A 22441-nucleotide genomic window follows, 5' to 3' on the forward strand; every position below is an offset into this window, starting at 1 on the left:
GGAGGAGAAAAGAGTGGAAAACAGAAGAACTACAGCTAATGAATATCATAACTACAGTTATGAATATGCCATACAGAATGGCACATGGCTAGAGGCCAAAAATAACACAGTAACAGGTTTTTTGCCACAGTAGAACTTTCTAAAGAGCATTAAAATAGTGTGAAAAGGAAAAGAACTATAATCAGGGAAGATAACAAGTAATCTGGCATTTCATATAGTTTTCATCTTTAGGGAAACAACGTCATCATAAGCCAGAAAAATATCAACTCTTTGTTTTGTTAAAGCCACTGATAATTTTCAGTCTCCTTATGAACAGAAATTAAAGAGATTAAATACTTGAGTTAAAAAGAGCATTGTGTACATACATAATGTACATTAACTGATAAAAACATACAGCAGACAGTAATTTTAGACCAGATAAATGCAACAGAGATTACTGTATCACAAAGTCTTAAAAGCAAACTATGTCTGAAAGCTGCACTGTATGTGCAGTATGTATTTTACTAAAGCAAAAAGAAAGTGGAGAGTAGGTTCCCAAACCCTCAGCTTTTTGTCAGTAACTGAAGTAGGATCAAGATTTCCCTGGAAAGGTTTAAAATGGAATGTCCCTAAACCTGTATTTATAGTGATTGCTGTTTCTATTTAAGTACTTGAGCACAGATGAAGCAAGGCAAATTGATTTAGAAATCGTTGTCTTATTAGAGAGTGAAATGAGTACTTACTGCAATTTCAGTATTTACTTCATGTTTGCTGAACCTGTAAACAATCACATAGGCAGAAACTCCTGCCACACAGAAAATTCGGCTTTCAGGACACCAGTACATCATCTGAACAGCAAAAGGATCTTCTTCCACAATCTCAGCTGTTGCTTTTCCTTCTCCCACTTTCTGTTTTTCAAAGACCTTTGATGTTTTTAGTTTGTACAACATCTGTAGAGTAACTGGAATATATTAAAACATATAAAAATACTAACATGAAGCAAATCAGTTATAAAATTCCTCAGTTCCCACCTTCTTCTCAGTTGTGGCATAACAAGGAATCTTAAGAAAGCCTAAGAGGAGAAGATATGTATTATACAATCGTCCAAACTAGGACAACAATACAGATACTGTTCTGGTACACATTACTGGTAGGATATGCATTTAATACTTCTCAGAAGGGTATTTGTCTGTGCAATATTCGTAGTACTTTCTGGGGAAGGGTGTCAAAGGTGTAAATCATTGTGTCCATAATTAGGCTTATAATCAGTGCTATACAGAGGGTCTGATCATATTGTTACTTTCTAAAGAGATGTGAAACTAAGATTTCATCTGTCTGAGGTTATGGTCTTGATAGAATGTAAAGAGTGTATGGCAATTCAAGAAAAAACATTAGGAAAGCATGCTGGTGGCCTGGTCAACACAAAATTCTTCTGAATTAATGGGAGTTCAAAAAATTTTTTAATTTCTTGACTAATATATAGCTCTATATTTATACCTGTATATAAAATCCTAGTGTCTAGAAGCTTTTGTCGAGATTAGAACTCCACTGCAGCAAATTCCAGAAGTAAAATGAGGGGTGACAATTCACCCCATTATATTTCAAATTCTTCCCTGTTTTTACTACTTTTACATTGGTTTCTCAGTGGCATTAATCAGTAACTGCATTATGTCAGAGAAAGCCAGTCAGGCTCAGCACTTATAAAGGTGTGCATATCCACAAAGGCAAAGCTGCTGCCTACGTCAGTGTAATTGTGGTAGCTCAGCCTGGCCAGCTTGTGTAACAAGAGCAACAGGAAGATGAAAGGACAGTGTTTTACTTATGTAACCAGATGATGAACACAGCAAAATTACATTTTTGTTTGGCAGTGCAGATATAGTCCAGGAGGTTTAGCATATACAGTTTTTAATGTTTTAAAAAGTTTTAGCACATAGAGCACTTTTGATTTCATGAATTACAGTAAGGGCTTCTGTAATAAATACATAATTCTTCCTGCCCTCAGTGGCAAATAAAGAGGATTCAGGTTGCCAGTTAGTGCCAGTAGCAAATCTAGAGCGGCACTTCAAATCAGGCATCATGGGTCCATGCACATTATGACTGGAAGAATTATAGAATCAAAGGGTACAGAGTACAAGACAAGACTCTCTATGCTCTATTACTGGGTACCATCTGCACAAGTAAATAAAAAACCAGCAATATCTTTTGAATAAAGATGCATTTTGGAAACAGCTCCAGTGGCCTAGCAAGTCCTTGTCTCTCACAGATCTGTGCTTTCAGACACAAGACTACACAATTAAAATATGTCTAAAAGCAAAGTATTTTGTGCCTTCAAATACCGGTAGGATATTATGTTTGCTGGGGAATCTCAAATGAACTCTGAACTCCATGAAAAAGTTGAACACCTTGTAAATAAAATAAATAACAAAACATTGTAATAATCAAAACCTCGTAAATAAAGAGTACCAAGTGCGGTAGGAGTAAACATAGTGCATGCCCTGAAAATCAGGACATCAGAGATGCACTGAAAATACCAGCACTGTTGAAGAGATTATGAATATTCATGATCATCTAAGCTTTTAATGTTAAGAAAAATTCCTACTGCAGCATGTATATATTGATTAGGTTATGCTTATATTCCCTATGAGAGGTTTTTCTTCTTTCCCCATTTCTGCCAGAGTTCTAGAAGGAATAACTAGCACACTGCTTCCTGTGCAGTACACACACTAAATGCCTTGGGGTCTTCCCACAGTCTGCATTGTTTTCACCCTAACTTTAGAGTCTGTATTTGCACATTCTTCTTAAAACTGAAATATTCACAAGACAAAGTCTAATATCTCACCATACTTCTCTAAATAAAACTAATTATCCAATTATCCTACTTTTGTTCATATCAAAGCCCTCAAAAACTTCTGTTTCATTAGATAAACTGTTGACCTCATTTGATGATTGGTGTTCACCATAACTTGAAGACAGAGGAAGATGTAAATTCTGAGCACAATGTTTCTGTTCTCCCACCATTTCCATACAGACAAATTACATAATAAAAAACCAACCCATGGCCATGTTCAGTTCCTGTGCCTATTTAATACATGAAATGTATTTTGTGAAATGAGGCTTTGAAAATCCTCATTTTGTCCTTGTCCATCCTGAGTGAAAATATTTGGTATTAAGCAAAAAGGTAGGTACCTGACAAAGTAATCAGGTTTAGCTGACATTAAAAACTTGTCAACATTCCCCATGCTTGGCTGGTAATGGTAGCAATATTAATAATTTCAATTCTGTGGCACCACGTGGAACTAGCAGGTATTTTAAGTACCCCATACTCCATGATCTTGGCACCCATTACAGACTGGTTATTAGGGTCATATTAAATCTCTCTATGCCTAACATTTCATCCAGAATTTTCTCTCATATTCTTTCTTCTTTAACACACTAATACCTCATAAAAGAGAGATATTACCCAGACATACCTGTACCATCAAAGAGACAAGAATACAAGGCAACTCTACAGGAACTTTGGTGAAGTACTGTCAATTATTTGAAGCAGAATATTTTCAATTTCCATCAAAATATATGTGTATTTTAATAAATATATTTTACTAATGAATACCATATGTATTTTCTGTAGGGGAAAATACTGGTTGCTGATATGTGCAGTTATAGTTAGATTATATGGAACAAGTATTTTCTGAAGCTTTTTCCTGCTAGGATGAATGGAAATGCTTCCCAATTATTTCCTGGGATTTGAGACTGGACAAGAAATGGTTTCAGTATTTTCCACCCTCACCAGATTAAATGTTTTGAAATATATGAATGTATTTTAATATTTCATTTTTACTTAGCTATAAAGAAGACTTTGCTGTACTCAGTATAGAAGTGACATGACAACTGGAACTGAATGTTAGACCTAACTGAGCCCTCTCCTCTATACACACAAGAATGTGCCCTAGGGATTTTTTACCAACACTTCATCCTTCATAGATTTTGGTATGCTGGACCTTGAGTTATTATTCCTCACTCTTTTCTGCCTAATATATCTCATTAGCAGCATTTTTTCTCTTAACTTATTAAACATTTTCTGAATTTCACCCCTTTGACCTAATTATATCAGCCCAGCTATCACTACTCAACCTGTTAAATATCCTGTTTTATATATAAATGTGTGTTTGTGGAATTTATCAGCATTATGTAAAAGTGAACTTTAGAAACTTACTGGCAGAAGCATCCCAAAATTTTACTGATCCATCTGCATGGCTTAAAAAAATATAAAAATTAAATGTGTTAAAACAAGATGCAATTCTAAAACATTATCTACTTTCAGTGACTAATAAAAACAATCAGAAAAAAAATTGTTTATGTAACTCTCTATAACTTACTGACAATATATTAAAGACATAAGTACAAACTAGAAGAAAATATTTTGTTATTTGGTTTCATTTGGTTAACAACATATTTTTATGCATTTCCTGCAGAGAACTAAGCCCCCAATAAATTTTAAGATTGCAACAAGAAGAAATTAATTCCCATACTAATAAAAAGTTTAAGTCACAGCACTTTTGGCTTTGCAGTGGGCCAGCAAAACCTATGCACTCAAAATTGCCATGTACAGTGAACTTTGAAAGGACAGAAGGTACTTTCATTCTGCTTGATACTTCACAACTGTGCTCCTTTTATTAACATAAAATTGCTGAAGCAAAGCTGGAAAAAGGAGACACTTCTGTTTACAATGAGAATGATCTCTTCATCACCTTCTCATACTACTGCATACATCATAACTTAATGTTTAAAATCAGATCTTTAGTATAATTGATAATAACAATTCATCAAATACATGATTGAGACTAGAGAAAAACTCATTGTGCATCTTAGCTCAATGAACAGTGTCTGTTTTACAGTGTGATCCCTTGGGAATCCACCAGGCACTGCTCATGGGGCTCCTACTACAATCTGAGCCTTTCTAGGCCTTTTTGCTCTGTTTCTCTGCACACAAGGTGAAATTCATCCCAGTGCACCACAGCCTCACTAATGCTGAGTATTAAAATGAATTGCCAAACTGTCCCCAGACAGAGAGTCCTGAGAGCCAGGGGACAACAGCTGCTCTCCTTTTTGAAGCTATTCTCTGTGACCTTCAAGGCCAAAATATTCTCTTGCAAGAGATTTTTTTTTTCCAAAGACCTCACTTTCACAAGCATTGCTAATCTAACACTGGGAGCTCAAATGGTCATTCTTAATTGTAGCTCAACCCTGGGTACTAAGCTCTGCTTTCTAGAGCAAAAGAGAATTTCTGTGGTGACATTACTCAAGTAAAGAGCCAGGAAATGCAAAAGTGGTGAAGTCTCAACTCTTACATATAGGTAATCCACAATCAAAAGGAGTAGACACAAATAGTTTAAAAGCACCAATCCCCAGTTTCATTCTCACCCTGTAATAATGATTTCAGGATATGTCTGAGCTCCAAGGTTCCATGCTCCACCACTGATAGGCCACTCCTAAACAAACAAAAGTGCAGAGATCACAACTTATTCTGATGAACCTTGCTTGGCTACTTTTTAAATTCAGGAGTAGACAACATCTTCCCTCCAAAAAACCACTAAAACTTGTAAAAGAACAAAAATATGTATAATTCAAGGCTTTTACAGTTTATTAACATTTTTGTGTCATCAGTTCAGGCTTTGGAAACTTAATAACCCTTTTATATTATCAACTAATGTTCTATGCTTTAAAAATATTTCCACACAGCTAACATTCAACAACCTAAACCAGGAATGAGAAGGAAGAATAACAAACAATTCTGCTGGTCTTTTGAGAATGGCTTTTCTCTTGGAGATTCCATACAACACTGAATAGACCGAGAATTTATTTTGAATACAAAGACCACTGAAGAAGCTGGGCCAGAAACAAGTATCAGAGCATGATGCCATGAGATAAGAGATTGCAACTTTTACAGAAAATATGAGATCATAATCTCTTCCTTGCCCTTTGTTTACTAATGCTGCCCTGTGCCTAAAGCCCTGACATGTATGGATCTAGAATGCAGAGGGTGACACATGTGCAGAGTGGGTCAGGACATGTGCAGAGTATGAGTGGGTGGAGAAAAACCAGGAGCACAAACTGTTTGTGTGGACACATGGAATGGATGCTAGTGGCTACAGAAATGGGTACATGGGTCTGGCACATGAGTGACCACCTGCCTTCAGAGTGCATTTGTACATGCACAAATAAAGCAAGGAGGCAAAAGAGGATGCAGAGAATACAGGCAGGCATGCAAAGTGTATGAGGTAAGGGTAGATTCAAACAGAAGAAGTAAAAATATTTTCTGGAGTACTTTTGTGAACCAAGATGCAAAAGAAGTAGAGAGAGCTCCCTTTTGGAGTTAATGGAAAACAACCCAGCTCCAAGGAGAATACTTCCGTTGATTTGAATAGAAAATTGATGATGTCTGGCTTGTTTACCCAGTATTTTTTTCTAGTTTATTTATTAAAATGCATTAGTTCTAGCCAAAATACAAACCAGTTAAAAGCTTGAAATTTATAAATTAATTGCATTTCCTCTTTTACTTCCTGAAGTTTGTCCTATTTCTAGAGCATTAGGGTAAGACTTTGGTAGCTCAGTAAAATTATTATTATTATTATCCCTATTTAATAACAAATCTCACAGACATTGTCATCTCTCACTGAACATCTGCTTAAATCTTTCAATTATAATGCTTTCACTTTTTTCTTTGATAAAGAGAACTTATCCATACAAATTTGAATTGTACACTGCTAGCTTGCCTTTAACACAATCTGGCCTGGAATAACTCCAGCATCTTAATGATTAAGTCCTATCTAATGATAATTAATTGTTCTGCTTAAATGGTCATGTTTCTGAGGGACAAATACTGGACTGTAATCAGGCTGCTAGGCTCTTGGCTGGACTAACCTTAAAATAATTATTAAAGGAGTAAAACAAAAATAATATGGTAAGAGGTTATAAATACATAGGTTACACATCTACTTCTTTTGCTTAAAAACAAGAATATTTGTTTTGTTTACCTTATTGCTGTATCCTTGCTTTTTATGTTTTGCTCCGACAGAATAGAGTACAGGGATCAAATCTGGAGGACAGTCCGCAAAATATTCTGTGCAGGTAACAGGTGACTCATGAATGTCAATAGGATATGGATTTTCAAAGATTGGAAAACTAGTTAAGGAAGACAATTTATTAGAAGCACTGTGACACACTGAGCCATAGAATAAAACATATTCTTATATTAAAGTATATAACAGAATCTAAGTTAAATTACTGCTAATTAAATATATTTTCCCTTATTTATTCAAACTTATGTATCATTTTTAATATCAGTAATTATGTGTAGTTACTCAAATAAAGACATAAAAATTCAACAAGTCAAAAATCCTACATAAATAGTCCCTAAGGCTAAAAGGGCTACCTTTATGAATGAACAAGAACTAATTTTTTTCTGACATCTCAAAATCTTATTATACAGAAGTGAAAAATTTTCCATAAGTTTCAGGTTCATGGATATGATATATACTACGAACTACAAACTACTTTTACAAGTGTGGATTTTATATTGAACATCTTAGCTTGGGTTGGTGGACTTCTGATTATACAATGAAAAATTGCAATAACAGATGAGTAGATCTCAGTTTATTTCTCACTTTCATCAGTTTGAACAGCCTGATAAGGAGGAAAACCTCACTTTTCACACATTATACAATGCTATTCACAATTGAAAAACATAGGAAATTGGGTTCTGATTTCAGTTATGTCCATTTTATACTGCTGAGATGATCTGAATTATTCTTTAAAGTAAGTGAGATCTGAATATGATTCACTTAACATTTTCCAATACATTGACAGCAAAATCTGTTCCTTGTTACACCAGTGTGAATGTGGATGTCCTTTACTGGTAGTGTTGGAGGCAGAACAAAATAAATAATTGTATTATGCTTTACATGATGTAGAGTTCCTCTTTGATAGGAACATTGATTCTGATATGAAAGAACTATTTGTCATTTAAACCAGCAACTGGATCATAAAGTAATTCTGTAGATCCATATAAAACAATGCCATTATTTATTAAGAGACTGAGGCTAGACATGCATAAAAGTAGTTGTTGATCTTATTTCCAAGCCACATATGTGTTTTAACTTTGGTGTAGAATAAATGTTTGAGGGCTGTGCTGAAAGGACTGCAGATTTAGATGTATTCCAAAGTTTAAGAACAAATATTATCTTAAGTTCCTGTTCATTAGATGAACTTAGCTCTTAAAGTGGAAGTAAATATTTAGCAAGAGTTATTTATAAGAGTGAAATATATGATTTTGGATAGTTAAATGATTTTGAATTTTATGGTAATTTACTGGACAGTTAAACACATAAATAACTTCATCTAAACCTTTATACTTACTTGGTTTGTGTCAGGTCAACGACAATGAGATCTTTTTCCAAAAGCACAACTACAGCATAGGGCTCTTGAAATTCTGTAAGCAAGGAATCAAGTATAAAAGACATGGAGTTCTCCTATCAGCCATTTGAAGCAAGCAAGCAAGCAAGCAATATTTATGTTCTTTACATTTTCACAGTATATTAGAAGCTTTGAGGTATAAACCCTTAACATATGCACAAACCAGCCAGAGCTGGAAACTAGGGCCAGAGAGGAAGTAGGAAATTACTTTTGGATAGTACTGCTGGCAAACATACAAAGCAGCAGAAGAATTGAAGTATTATAGACTGCCAGCATGATGCTATGTTGAAAGTAAAGAAGTAGAATATGAATAAGTTCTGTGTATCATTGCATTATTGAATCCAATTGTAACACAAAAAAAGTATTTTTGCTGTCCAAAAGTAATACTTCTACTGCGTACAACTGCTTTTCAGAAACAGATTGTGCAGGAAACTTCCTGATACACAATTCCCCCATTTCTGAGGTGACTCAAGAAGAATATTCCCTAGGAATCCTGTTAGTCTGCTCTTTTCAATTCAGGTAATAACATGCCCCTTCCTCCTGCACACTCTTTAGGGGATTATATGGTTTGGTTTTTTATACAATTCTCTTTTTATTTATCAAAATTAAAGAATTAAGATGATGAATAAATGCTTCCCTTGATGCATAGAGTATATTCATTTACATACTTTTTATAATTTACATTTTTTATAAAAATATAAATGTGAAATTATGACTTTTCAACAGCAGCAAATCATTCCAGCACCTGCAAGCTCAGAATAAACTGTTCAGATGGGTGATGCCAAAAGGACAAGTAAATGAGAGCAACTGATTCATCTTCCTTTCAGTCCTGCTATGAATGCACATTATTTTTTGCCTGTTTTTATACTTGGCTATGAATAACACAAGTTAAACCAAAATGTTCAAATATTGGTCTGTGAGCAGGGGAAGATGCTATAAGACCTAAGGACTGGGACGTATTTGACACAGTTAAATGAAGGCCCAAAGCAACTCTGATTACGGAAAATTAAATTTTTGCATTATATTGAAGCACATATACACTTTACAAAATGTTTTTAATGTGTATTTGGTTTAGCTACGTATATAAGATTTATTTTACTTTTCTGCTTGAGGGCTTAAAATGGTAAAGTTAGTTCCTTTTTGACTTACAGCTTTTCTTAATTTATTTTCTAGAACTTTCTGACAACATATTTCAGAACTTGGCAGCCCCACAGTATGCAGTAAACATAACACTTTTTAACAGTTAATTTCATGCTGAAGTGTAAGAATTTTTTTGCAGATAAGTGATAGTTAATTTTTTATAATTTAGCGAGATGTAAATGATGAAAAATTTCACAAATATGAGCACCTATCTTTGATTAATAGCAATTTTTTCTCACAGTAGCCCATGGGTTTCAATCCTATACTTGGAGATTTATGCATGCTTTATTGTCCATTCACTATTCACTTCCTACACTGAGAATTCAAACAACTTCCTGGTACTTTCAGTTATGTAGTTTTCTTGAGATGAAAACAAGTATTACGATGGAAGCCCCTGGGATGGGATTAATGTATGAGGAAAGGTCCCTTTGTTTACATTTTCCATAATTGTATTTTTCCCAATAAACTCACCATTTGGATATGGGGTTTCACAAAGAGTTAAAAAATCAACTATAGGATGATCCATTTCAAGAACTGTAATTGCTTTCCCATGCATGATTGTTAAACTTGGTCTTCGACAAGGCTTATCATATGACAATCCACCAGAAAATACCACAAATGGTTCACTGTATTAAAAAAAAATATATATAAGTCTACATAGTACATACAAGTTTACATTATAGGTTTAGTATCTGCAAATATTAATAAATAGGTTTGTTAAAAGAAAGCAGGAAAAGATTCTAAAAGGACTTAAACTCCAGAATGTAATATTGACTTAATTACAGAATTAAAAACAAACCTGTTTTTACAGGTCTTGTACTCTACTTTAAGAATTGGTTTACAAGATTCAGGTTTTTTTCCATCTCTTTGAACTTTTCCTAGGAAAGAAAGAACATGGAAACTATTAAAACATGAAATTGATCAAACTAAAACATATATATTGAAACAACTGTATAAGAAACAAAAAAAAAGGAACTTTAAAGCTACAAAAGATTAGAAGTATTAGCTCCTATTTCCATAGAATATGCATTTGTCTAAATTAATTACATTTATTATGTCTTTGTGTTTTTACTACCACATCTAAAGAACCACAGAACACACTTCAAAGACATCTATAAACCATGCAGATTTCTGAGTATGAATCTTAAATAATAATGAATGAATCATACTAATAATATGCCTTTTTTTCTGAACACATAATGACCATAAACAGCTTCATTTTTTCCTAAGACATTCTTAGATTGACATAATTCCTGTTGTTGACAAAACATTACACGCTTTGGAGGGTACGTAGTTGAGAGATAAAATTAAATGAAGCATACAACTGAAATTCATTAGTTCTTAGTTAATTATGGCTCAGTACTTTCTTCCAATCAGAGAAAAGTCACTTGCAAACTAAAAAAATATCCATTTTGAGTTTGTGCTTTGGAAAGTCTATGCTTGCTTTGACAACAGCCTGACTGGAGGATACAGTGTAGATGGATCCAGACTTTTCTCAGAGGTGCACAGTGCTGTCATGGGAGATAAAGGACATAAGCTGTGCCGTGGAAAATTCTGGTTAGATATTAACAAAAAAATTGTGCCACATGGGTCATTAAATATCAAAAGATATTGCCCAAAGAGGTTGTGCAATTTTTTGCTGGAAGTGTTCAAGTGCCCAATGTCCTGAGTTTCAAATCAGGCCTTTTTGATCTGGTCATCTGACTGGCTGAGAGTTCCCTTCTGACATAGAATTACATGACTAAAAATGATAAAACAGAGGTAAATTAAGAAAATGCTAAATCCTTTTGGGCCTACTTAGATCTTGACTTATTCTCCTTTCTCCCTCTTTACCCAGTCAGATTTTTCAGTAAAGTAAATGTAAATGTATACATTTACAATGGTGTCAGTACTTTTAAAAAACCTAATTTGTTTGAAGCAAATTTAGATAATGCCCTACACATAAAGATAAACCCATCTCTTACTATGGCTCCTTTAAATTCTTCATTGCAGTTCTTTGGGAAGCCTTGTACCATCCCCATGACAAACACCACAGTACCTTGTACAAAACGCATTAACTTGTTGTGAAAATTGCACATAAAAATACAAACTATAAAAGAAAGAAAGAGCCTGAGGGTCTCACAGACCAGCAGTAGACTCTTAAATGGAATTGGATAAGACATTAGAGTAAAATAAATCAGAAAGAAGTATTTATGACACCAATTACAAGAAAAGGTTTGATCTAAGTTACTGATTTTACAATAATTTGCAGATACTTTGTGGATCAAAATGTTTATGCAAGAAGCAACATCTGGGCTACAAGGAAAAATTAAATAAACATCCATATCAGCAAGCAGCATTGAGAACACTGTTTTGCTTCTTAGTTACACATTTTAACTATCAGAATTACCGTGTGGAATTGTGGTCTGGAATGGTCTGTTAGGGCTTTTCAGATTCCATAGGGTCAAGCTGCCATCAGAGTGACTACACATAAACTGCTTTCCTTCATGATGCCAAGCAACAGAATGAATAGCCTACAGAAATGAAAGAAGAACTTGAGAATGGAATACAGTGTTTACACTACTGATAGTTTCATGTATGACTTTAGATTATATTGTTCTAATGGTATATCAAGAGTTGGACAGCTCCTGTTTGTCTGAAGTCCATTACCATCACTTTTACCAACAGATGGCTGTAATCCACATTTCATCATAAAGGCTAATGTAGCACAGTAATGTAAGAAAGCCTGTACTGAATCAGGCCAAAACTGAAGGAAAAGGGTATTAAGGTAAAAAAAGTAAGAACAAGGGTCATACAATGCAGTTGTAATATGTCTGATAGCTCTCCTTAGAAGTATTTAATCTGGTAAATTTACAGGTAATTCTATGTAAAAATCTTTACAGGTACCACACACAGAGTCTTCCTCAGAGGAAGTAAAACACTGTTCTTGGATAATTTCCACATGCATTCTCACATAACTTCAGCTGCAGAGCAAGTCCACAGAAATCTGGGATGTTTAATGTCAAAACCAAAACACTAAAAAATCCAGGGCTGTTTCACTGGTATAGAAAATTACCAAAACAATGATGCAAGATAGTTTTGGAAGAGATAGTGAGTCAGAGGAGAGGAATATCACACTCCTTTGTGCATGCTACAAGTACTACATGATGAATGTTATGTACACCATTCTTAGTATTTTGTGCATAATTAGTGGAACTGAAAATATCCATAGTTACATCAAACTCTTGGAAAGGATAATGGGGTGAGTTCTTCAATTTCCCTGATATGTGCTGGAAACTAACAAAAGCCATATTGTGACAAAACATTCATTCTGTACCACAGTTCCTCACACACTCCTCACAGAAGCACAAACTCACAGAATTCTCCCTTGAATCCATATCCCTTCCAGAAATGTTCACTGCTAAATAGTAAAAAACACAACATAATTTTATGTAAATGTAAATAAAAGAGACCTATTTTTGAATGCAGCTTAATAAATTTCCAGGGTTTTTTCTACCTAGGAAATGTTAAGGCCTTGCATGCACTTAAAATTGCATATAGACATTTACCTGATTTATTCAAATGACTTAACATCATGCCTGGGTATTCATAAGTCAGCACTGCAGCTCTTCATATGAATTTTGCTTAGGTGCTACTGGCCAGTATTTAAAACTCCCTGTTGGTTTTCCTCTTTTAATCATTATATTGATTGTTATGGTTGGTTACAGCTCATGGTCTGGAGAGAGTATCAGAAGAAATCAACCAAAGGGCCACGACCCTTTACCAAAGCTTTACTCATCTCTTGGGGCTGGACAGCAAAGCCACAAATGAGATTGCATTAAGATGACCCAGATGTTTTAACAGCAATCCAACATGCCTTGTATATCAATGCTTGATTAACACTAAACTACTAAAATAGTCATGTCAGAAAGGACACAAAAAACAGAGCTGAAAAAAATTGAACTCTAGGTATTTATTTTTTGGTGATGACATAAGGGGTATCACCCAAACTTCTACCTTCCTGAGAGGGAGTTGGTACACTATTCCTCTTAAATAACCAGCAGAAACTGAACTATAACTGCAGTAACAAAAGACAACTCAGAAAGATGGTTCATGCAGAGTCCAGTGTTGTTGCCCTCAGGTAGAATAACCTTAGTTCTGTGGGGAGCACTGCTTCACTTACACTGAAGACATGTCTATCCTCATGCAAATTAATTCTGACATGACCTCATTCATGCTTGCTATCATGCCAAATTTGAATCTGGTTTTGATGTGTTGTCACACTTAGAAACATTTCACATGGTTACAGTCACTGACTGTGTCTGAGCAGAAGCTACCAACTAGCTAAAACTTGTACTGAGCTGCTTGTTAAACTGCCTCTCTGTGACCAGGTACCACCTGCCAGCATAAAATTCCCATGGAGCAGAGTTGAGGTGGGATGATCCTGGCATAGCCAGCTGGCATAGCAGCAACTCAAACAGACCTGTTAGACTTTGCCACAAAATGGGCAAGAAGAACAGAAATGCTTTTGGAGGTCTCAGCTGCAAATCACAAGTAATTCTGAAAGATGATCCTGAAAAAGTCCCGAATTTTCTCTCTGTTAGATTATGTCTAGCATTCAGATCCACTTCTTTAGCATCCAAACACAAAAGGAGCAGTTATTTGCTTAGAACAGGAGTTCCTCATGGTGGGTGGCTCATGTGAATGTTCACAGAGTGTAAGCACATAAAGCATCTCACTTCAGATTAGGTATGTTTCTCCTTCTGCAATACCCACAGCGGTTGCATACACATTCCATCTTCTCTCATACTCAGCTTGTACTAAAATTAAGCATGCCTAACACCATTTCAGTTCCTTCCCAACCACAAACCCTCACCATTGAGGGTCTGTAGTACAACTTTTAACCATATTTTGGAATGAGCAATGCTTGTCTCATCTTACTATTTGAATGCTAAAAATTATTTGTGTTCATAGTACTGCAGGACCATTAAAGCAAGGGCCACATCCAGTTTGATACTTCCATAGTGGCACAGTGCTAGACAAAGATAGGGAGTTGTCATTTGGCATATGCCTCTGAGAACTCTGCATCTTCATTTTGGGATGTGTTCCAGTGAAAGATGACAACTCCTTCAGAGAGCTCTGAATGGGGGTTGATGCAAACTTCTAAAGCCTGCACAGGAAGATGGCTGGATTTTGGATTTGCCAACTATCAGTAACAACTTGAGAACCATTTGAAAGATCTGTCTTGTTTATGTGCTGTCTTTTTATACCACTTGATGGAAATAAACTTTTGCAGGAAATTATAAAAGAGCTTGGAAGGAAAGCCTTTTATAGAAGGCAATGTGTAGGAGAATTGATTGGAAGGACCTCAATATCTCATGCATATCACCATTGAGAAGATGAAAATCATAATGATAGTAAGAAAAGTGAGGGTGAATTAATTTAATTCAGAACTCATGCAAAGAGGCACTTTTGTACTCAATGAAGATACAGAACACTTACAGGAATTTATCTGAGACTTAACAGATAGCCTGCAACTGGAACTGTCTGGCTCAGTGCCAGAGAGATTGGTCAGACATCATGGGGCACAGAGGCCTCCCATCAGTTCAGATAGCATGGTAAAGGGGAGCAGGAACAATGACTTCTGCACTGTGATCTTTGGTGGCCAACCCATAACATGAGGCTTAGGCTTGATAATTTGGACTGCTGCAAAATACCAAGTGGCACATGTAACCCAGGATTTTAAAAATATCCCTTTTTAGTGGCTCCCTAGGGGTAGTGGCTTCCCTGAGGGAATTCTAGCAAGTCTGGAACATTATTAACATGGAGCCTGAAAGTCTGGAATAAAGTAAAATGGCTAGTCACACAATCCTTTTAAAAACAAAATAAGAATCTTGCCATTATTTCAGTATGTAAGAAGCTAGAACAAGTTGTACAAAGTGGAGTAATGATATAGCAAATAACCACTGAGGAAGAAAGCATGGGACTGATTAAAAGGCAAAAAAAGTTCCTGAGAACAATATTGAAAAAATGTGGAACAACTAAATTCTAAATTGTATGAGGAATTTTCAACATCCACCCACTCTGTCTCAAAATGAAAAAAAAAAAAAGGAGAACCAGCATTAAGAAGATCCTGCTTCATGTAGTTCATTCTGAGTACAAGAGAGGACAGTGAGTGAACAGACATCCCCACCCCCACCCTTCCTGAGGAGACCTCTAAAAGGAAGAAGTTGTTCAGCCTTAAGTAAGAGAAGGGGTGCAATTTCACAAGTGTTTGCACAAGCAGACTGTCACTGAGAGACAATTCAGTGGGCATGTCTTGAGGCTTACGTGCTGGCCTGTGCAAACATGTCCTTTGGAACATTTGCTATGTTGATGCTCAGAAACTTAACCTTGAAGCTCAGAGTAGCTTTAATGTGCCTCTGACAGCAGGTCTGAAAGAGTACAGGGTCCACGTGTATTCAGATTGCTTTTTAGAGGGGAAATAAATGTGTATACACTCCTTATACATAGCAAGGTGACAAGATGAAGAAGGAAAGAGAACTACAAGAAACCAATTACTGCCAGGATCACTTTAAAGAAAATGCCCTTTTCTACCTTTAGCCTAGCTGCATTCACATTCATCCATGGTGGATTTTAGAGGACTGGCAGAACAAAGAATATTCTTTCCTAGGGCTAGTGTTAAAATCATAATAACTAGGAATATATCTATTTCTCAAACAGCTTGATTATTGATAAAGAACTGCATCTGTGGTTAACACAGGCTGCTTACAAATGACAAGAGACAATTTGTGATAACTATGGCAATATAATTTTGAAAACTGTTTAATCAGATCTTAAATACTAGGCAATATCAACTGCTGTACAAGGCAATTCATCTTCCAATATAATGAATGTTCTAGATATACCCAGTAGAGATTATTATGTAATTCCTATTGTAGCTATATCTCAGGTCAGCTCATTGCTAGACTCTGTTCAACTGAGTATCCCCACAGAGAAGTTGATGAACTTGTCAGGATCAAGGGGAGGACATTCTGTGTCATAGTACACTCATGAGAGCTTAAAGCATCAGAACTAGAGATTTCAGACTTTGATTTCTATTGTCAGTAATTTGCCCAAAAAGCATAGCACAAACAGTATTTCCAGACCAGCAATGCCTTTAGATAAACATCCATCTGCTTGGTAAGACATATGGCAAACTGCTGAATAATGGCTTTGCTGAATTAATGGAAATTGCTTACCTCATCATAATAAGCTCTCAGATCGGCTCTTTTAGATCGCAAGTCCCAGAACACGATGGTCCCATTTTCATAGCCTATCAACAGCTGGAGGAGGGAAAAAAACCACAATTACATTTTCTGATTCAAAAGGTACATATAAATATGGAATAATATAAAAAGAAATAACAAAGTGATGGCCAAGATTGTAATTTGCCCTACACATAATACCTTGCTTTCAAATTATCTTTCAGTATAAATTACTTCACATTGCTGACAATTTAAGATCTGACATGGAAAAGAAAAAGGGCTTTATACACCTTTTTTTTCCCTGGATGATTATGCATCTGGACAGTCTTCTCAATTGCATATCTGCTGAAAACCAAAGATGGTAGCATGTTCCTACCACGTCTTACTTTCCCTCCCCTTGTTGGAGAAAAAAAATGTTTGACACCTAAGATACCACCTAAATAACTTCAAACCAAGAGAATCACCAGATTAAACTTTCATTCAGCTACTTATATTCCTTTTATTTATGTTTACTATTGCTTTAAAACAATCTCAAGGACTCCTACAGCAGAGAATAAATTGCTTGCTTTCCAATAATTAAAATAAATTAACTAATACATCAATTTTTACTTCTTATAGAACTGGGACTTCATATCATCATGCACACCAGAGAAATACCATCAAAGATTTCTGAAAATATGAAAGAGAAGAAAAACAATAGTCAGGAGAAAAATAAGAATGAACACAATCATATCTCCTTGTCTCCACTGAGAAGAAGTGAAATATTGATCTGGTACTGTAGAGTTACTCTTCATTTGAACACAATTAATTTCAGATCTTATGGACAAGATCACATCTAGCTTATTTAGGTGTCCTGGAAACTGTTTCCCATAGAATCTGTCTTCTTAAGAACCTGTTCTGGACATGAAGACTGGAAATGGCTAAACTGGCAGACTCACATTTCTGTGATAGAATATTTTATAAAACTGGCAAAGATAGTTGCAGTTATTCATCATCTGTAAACAGATATATCACAAAATGCAGGCAAGGATTTATAGTTTCTATATAAAGAATTTGTGAAGAATAATGACAAGACAATCTCTTAGCTGGAGAAACCTTAACAGCACCTTTACTATCACTCACTTTGGCTTGCATGAGTCCTAAAAATGAAATTTGGCTGGGCTGCTAAACAAAACATCACTTTCTTTCCAAGTATAACTGATACATCAATACTGCTACAAAAGAGCCTGGGAATACTCTCAGTTCTACTGGATATGGTTCTTTTCATTGACAGGAGAGTATTCCTTTTGTGGAATCTCCTAGCTAATCTGGAAATTATTTATAGTTAATATATTTAATACCTGAATACGAACAATAACTACTTATGCTCCTGAAAAATATTCTCCTGAAAAAAATTCAAACTGCCCTGGAAAAATTCCAGAATATTTAGCATTTTTGCTCTGGATGGCTCCTTATGGGATTTTGTGTCAGAATCAGAAAGCATGCAGCTAACTGGATAGCTCTTGTGTCAGGATGCCATATGGTATTCTGGGATAATGGGCTGCCATTGACACAGTGAACAAGGAGGGTCTTACTGCAGATGCTTGCACTGTTGGTATAGCAATCCCAAATGGAAGCTATTTGTACATCCAGGAGTTAGTGATGCTCATAGCAGGTCACTTGACTTGGTGCAGGTCTGTGCTGTGCTGTGCTGCACACAGCACTTGGCTTTCAGGCCTGCACATATTTCTTGGCCACAGGGTAAAAACTTAGCTGCTATTTCTAAAGGACCTTGTAGGCCTCCCCCACTTGATAAAGGTAAGGGCAGTACCTCTGTGCCCTTATCTTAATGTAAGGCAGCATGTCTCATGTGAACATCCTTTTGCTTGACAGTGGAAATGGATGTGTCGCTTAAAAAAAAAAAATTTTGGGATCTTCAAAGACCAAAATGTTGGCAAGTGCCTCTTCATAGAGGATGGTGCCATGCCCTTATTGGAGGTTCATCCCATGCTACACAGCTTGGGCTTCCCCCACTCCTTTTTGTATTCACTCCAATAAATAGTATTTTAGTAAGTTATGGAGTCTGCGTGCCCTCCTTACTGTCATCACAACAAGCACTTGCACCTGGGCATTACACTGGGTACCAAACCAGTCACATTCAGTTTATATCTACCAATATTCTTTTCACCTCAGCTTTTGTACAAATATATTCAGAAAAGGGAAGGAATTGAAAAGCATTTAGTATGTGGCCCTGTTTCTTAATATCTTCCCTGGGGAAGCAGGCTTGCCTTTTGATTTTTATCCCTCTCTTTTGCAAAGATATCATGCTCCAGGTAATTTCTAAAAGGTTAAATACCTTTTATCAGAGGCTGCATTTCACCTGAACTATTGCTGAAATGCTTAATGCACAACTGCACTAAAGAATTGCAAGTTACAAAGTATGATTTCAGGGAAGAAATTGAAAGGCAAAGAGATTTGCTGCATAGTCAGGAATCTCTCTTTTTATTCAGACGTAGTCATGCTGCTTTAGTACTAAAACTGTGGTACAGCACTGAAGCCAGCTTGGGTGAATGGGATTAGTCTCATTGCCAGGATATTTGTGATGCTCTGGATTCTGATCTGTCTGAACCATAAGAAACTCAAACATTCCCACTCCTCTTGGTCATAGTGATCACTTGGGAGATCTATAAGACAAGCTCTATTTCTGTAATAGAAGTAAAAAGCAAAACATCCATAACTGAAGTTGGAGAGGAAAACCTAGACAAAGAAAAACAATATCTGTAAAAAGAGTCGAGGATGGAGAAAACTCCAAACATGTATCTTGCCTTTCATGGAACTTCATTTAATTACTCATGCTTAATTAGGTTACAAAAAAGGCAGAACATAGGACAGAATTTGGAGAGAGAAGTCCTGGCAAGATCTTCCTTGTTTAGAGGAGTTGTTTCACATTTTGACTTAAATCGTTCTTCATCAAATGCTTTTGATGATGGGAGGAAATTTCTTTTTCACAGTTGGCTAATTACATTCTGGTACATGACAGCAAGCCCCTTCCTTGTCCTGGTAACACAAAACAGCTGGAGAAAAAATCCCAAACAAGCAAGCCTGCCAAACAGGCTTGCTGTTTCAGGTATTATTAGATCTCAGAACTCAGACTCAGAGATAGGAAGTTTAGCCCACCAGCTAATTGTAAATAACATTAAACCTTTACCTATTAAGCTTTCTCCATTTGCTGGGAAACTGCAGATCATTGCAGTTAATGTCTTTTCCTTTGTCAGCAAGAAAAATCATGTTTGCTACAGATCTGACACTTATAAATGTCTGTGCACTCCAGTCTGTCCCTAATGTACACTTATTAATTGATTTGGCAGACACAGTTTTATTTCATGAACTTAATCACTTGGTCCCCGAATTGTTCTTCAGTGACACATTAAATGCCTAAATTCTCTTTGATGTTTGTCTTTCAGCCATAGCTTGTTAGATTCATAAAAGAGACTTATCTCCAAAGCTTACCTAGATAGCTTGCCTGGAAGCCACTCTGGAGAAGTTTTGAATGGCAGAAGTCATCCTGAATTGCATTCACTCTTTTGGCACAAGGAACCCCATCACCAGTCCATGAAATGAACTGGAACTTTTAGGAATTCAAAGGATCTTAATGAAAAAGGTGAAGATACTGCCAGAGAACAAACCTCCCTGGCTTTTAAATAGAGCTCTTATGATTGTCCTAGAATTTGAAAGGTCTGACTATGTTTCAGGACTCTGAACCACTCATCGTTCATAGAAGAAATACTTATTTACTTCAGCAAAACTGTCCCAGGTCTATAACCAACTTTTTAATACCCCAGGGAAGGCTGTACCACTGGACTCTTGGCAAAGTACTTGTAGAGCAGTAGTCTTGTAAAGTACAAGAACCTCTGCATTTTGAGTAATGATTATGACTGATTTGTACCCACTATAAAAAAATTCCTGAAACATATGCAAAGAACACTTCTATCTCCTGCCTATCATGATGTGATGTGTGGAGTCTGACTTCTGCCTCCAATACATTTTGTTGGTCTTTGGTTAGCTTGGAGCTGTGGAGATTAGCAAAGTATGTGGAACTATCATCAAACGGCTCTTTTATCTAAGAATAACTCTGCTACATTAGATAAAAGTCTACCTATGAGAGTATCTTGTACTGAAATGGCCAAGAGCAAATACTAAATAATATGGGAAGAAGACAAGTGTTTGCAACATTCACACATATTCTCTAAGTAATTTTCTCATTCAAGTATAACCATCTCCTCAACTATACATGGTCCTGTTTAACCTCATCTTTAAGAACCTTTTAGGAGAATTCAGCAAATTTCATCAGTTACCTTCACATGGATTTCTTTTCTGTTAACTTTTCTAGTCTTCCTTGTGATCAGTACATTTTCAGCACACACAATAGCATTTGGAAAAAGTTTCATAGGTTCTACCCATTGCACATTTGAAAAAGTACTTAATTGTCTTGTTTGGAATCTGACCTGTCAGCTTAATTTGGTATCCTTTTAGTTTTTGTATTGAAAGAGACTCTGAGCTGTTTCCATCCTCTTAATATCAATTGTGATTTTTTCAAACTTGGAATCACAATCAGGTGTTTTCCATAGTGAATTTTCCTGTCTCACTAAGTTGTCTCTCATATAGAAAACCCAGTCCCTTCTCTGAATTGCTTTTAGCATTATGTTCATTTTAGACATAGAAGGACAACTATTATACTCAGTAATCAGCAGGCAGGTCAACAATGCATTTCTTAAATAGCTTTGCTTTGTTTTCTATTCGTCTCTGCATAATGCCTAATTTTGATTTTCTTTATTGTTCGCTACTGAGCATTGAGCTGACTGACATTTCCATTGAACTATCAACCATCACTCAAAGCTCTTAATACCAAACAGGAATCATCAGCTCACACCCATTGTTTTATATGTAAAGTCAGAATTATTTTGCCCTACATGTACCACTTGCCATCATTTACACTGAAATACTTAAAAAGACAGTATTTAACCTGCCATTTTACTGCTGAGTTTCCCAGCCCCCTAAAGTCCAGCAAACCAGGTGACATCACTACTTAGTCTATTTTCTAGGCTATATATGACCATGTTGAACAGTAAAAGTCCCAGAAGCTGCTTTTTCCCCCATTTTTTCCTCATTCTGAATAACGATTGATTTATTCTGCATTCTTAACTAAAGTTTAATGAGACTAAGTTGAAAAATGTAGTTTAATTTATTTCCCCACCGTTGACTTTTTTTAAACTTAGAATTGTCTATTGATTTAATGCTTGGATTTTCTCTTACACCTGTGTACCTTTTACTGATATCTTCCTGTAAACACAATCAATTCTACATTCTGCAAAACTGCAAGTATTTTGTTAGTACCAATTCATTCTTTACACCACTCTCAACCTATCAATGATATAAAGAGCTGTATTGAGATGGTTTTAGTATACCTTACATTTTCTACTACTGCTCCCCATAAATATTCAATGTTTGTTTTTCATAGGCATTTGTCTGAATTTGCTGTTGCTCTTTGAATGCTAGTACTTCATCAGTGCCCAGATGTCTCCCATGTGCCCTCTGAGCAACAAGCACTTGTATTCCCAAGCCAGTTCTCTTTTAACTCTCTTGCC

The 22441-nt window shown here is 35.9% G+C and overlaps 1 protein-coding gene across 1 annotated transcript in view; it reads right to left on the minus strand.

Moving 5' to 3' along the window:
- STXBP5L (syntaxin binding protein 5L) overlaps nucleotides 1-22441 on the minus strand; it is a 187780-nt gene that overhangs the window by 60497 nt on the left and 104842 nt on the right. Inside the window, 9 exon segments of the mRNA XM_036389711.2 lie at nucleotides 723-940; nucleotides 4193-4233; nucleotides 5401-5468; nucleotides 7014-7161; nucleotides 8395-8467; nucleotides 10063-10217; nucleotides 10391-10469; nucleotides 11981-12104; nucleotides 16812-16895. Of these exon segments, the coding sequence (XP_036245604.1) occupies nucleotides 723-940; nucleotides 4193-4233; nucleotides 5401-5468; nucleotides 7014-7161; nucleotides 8395-8467; nucleotides 10063-10217; nucleotides 10391-10469; nucleotides 11981-12104; nucleotides 16812-16895 (990 nt within the window).

This window comes from Molothrus ater, chromosome 2, assembly GCF_012460135.2.
Source record: "Molothrus ater isolate BHLD 08-10-18 breed brown headed cowbird chromosome 2, BPBGC_Mater_1.1, whole genome shotgun sequence".
Lineage (NCBI taxonomy): Eukaryota > Metazoa > Chordata > Aves > Passeriformes > Icteridae > Molothrus > Molothrus ater.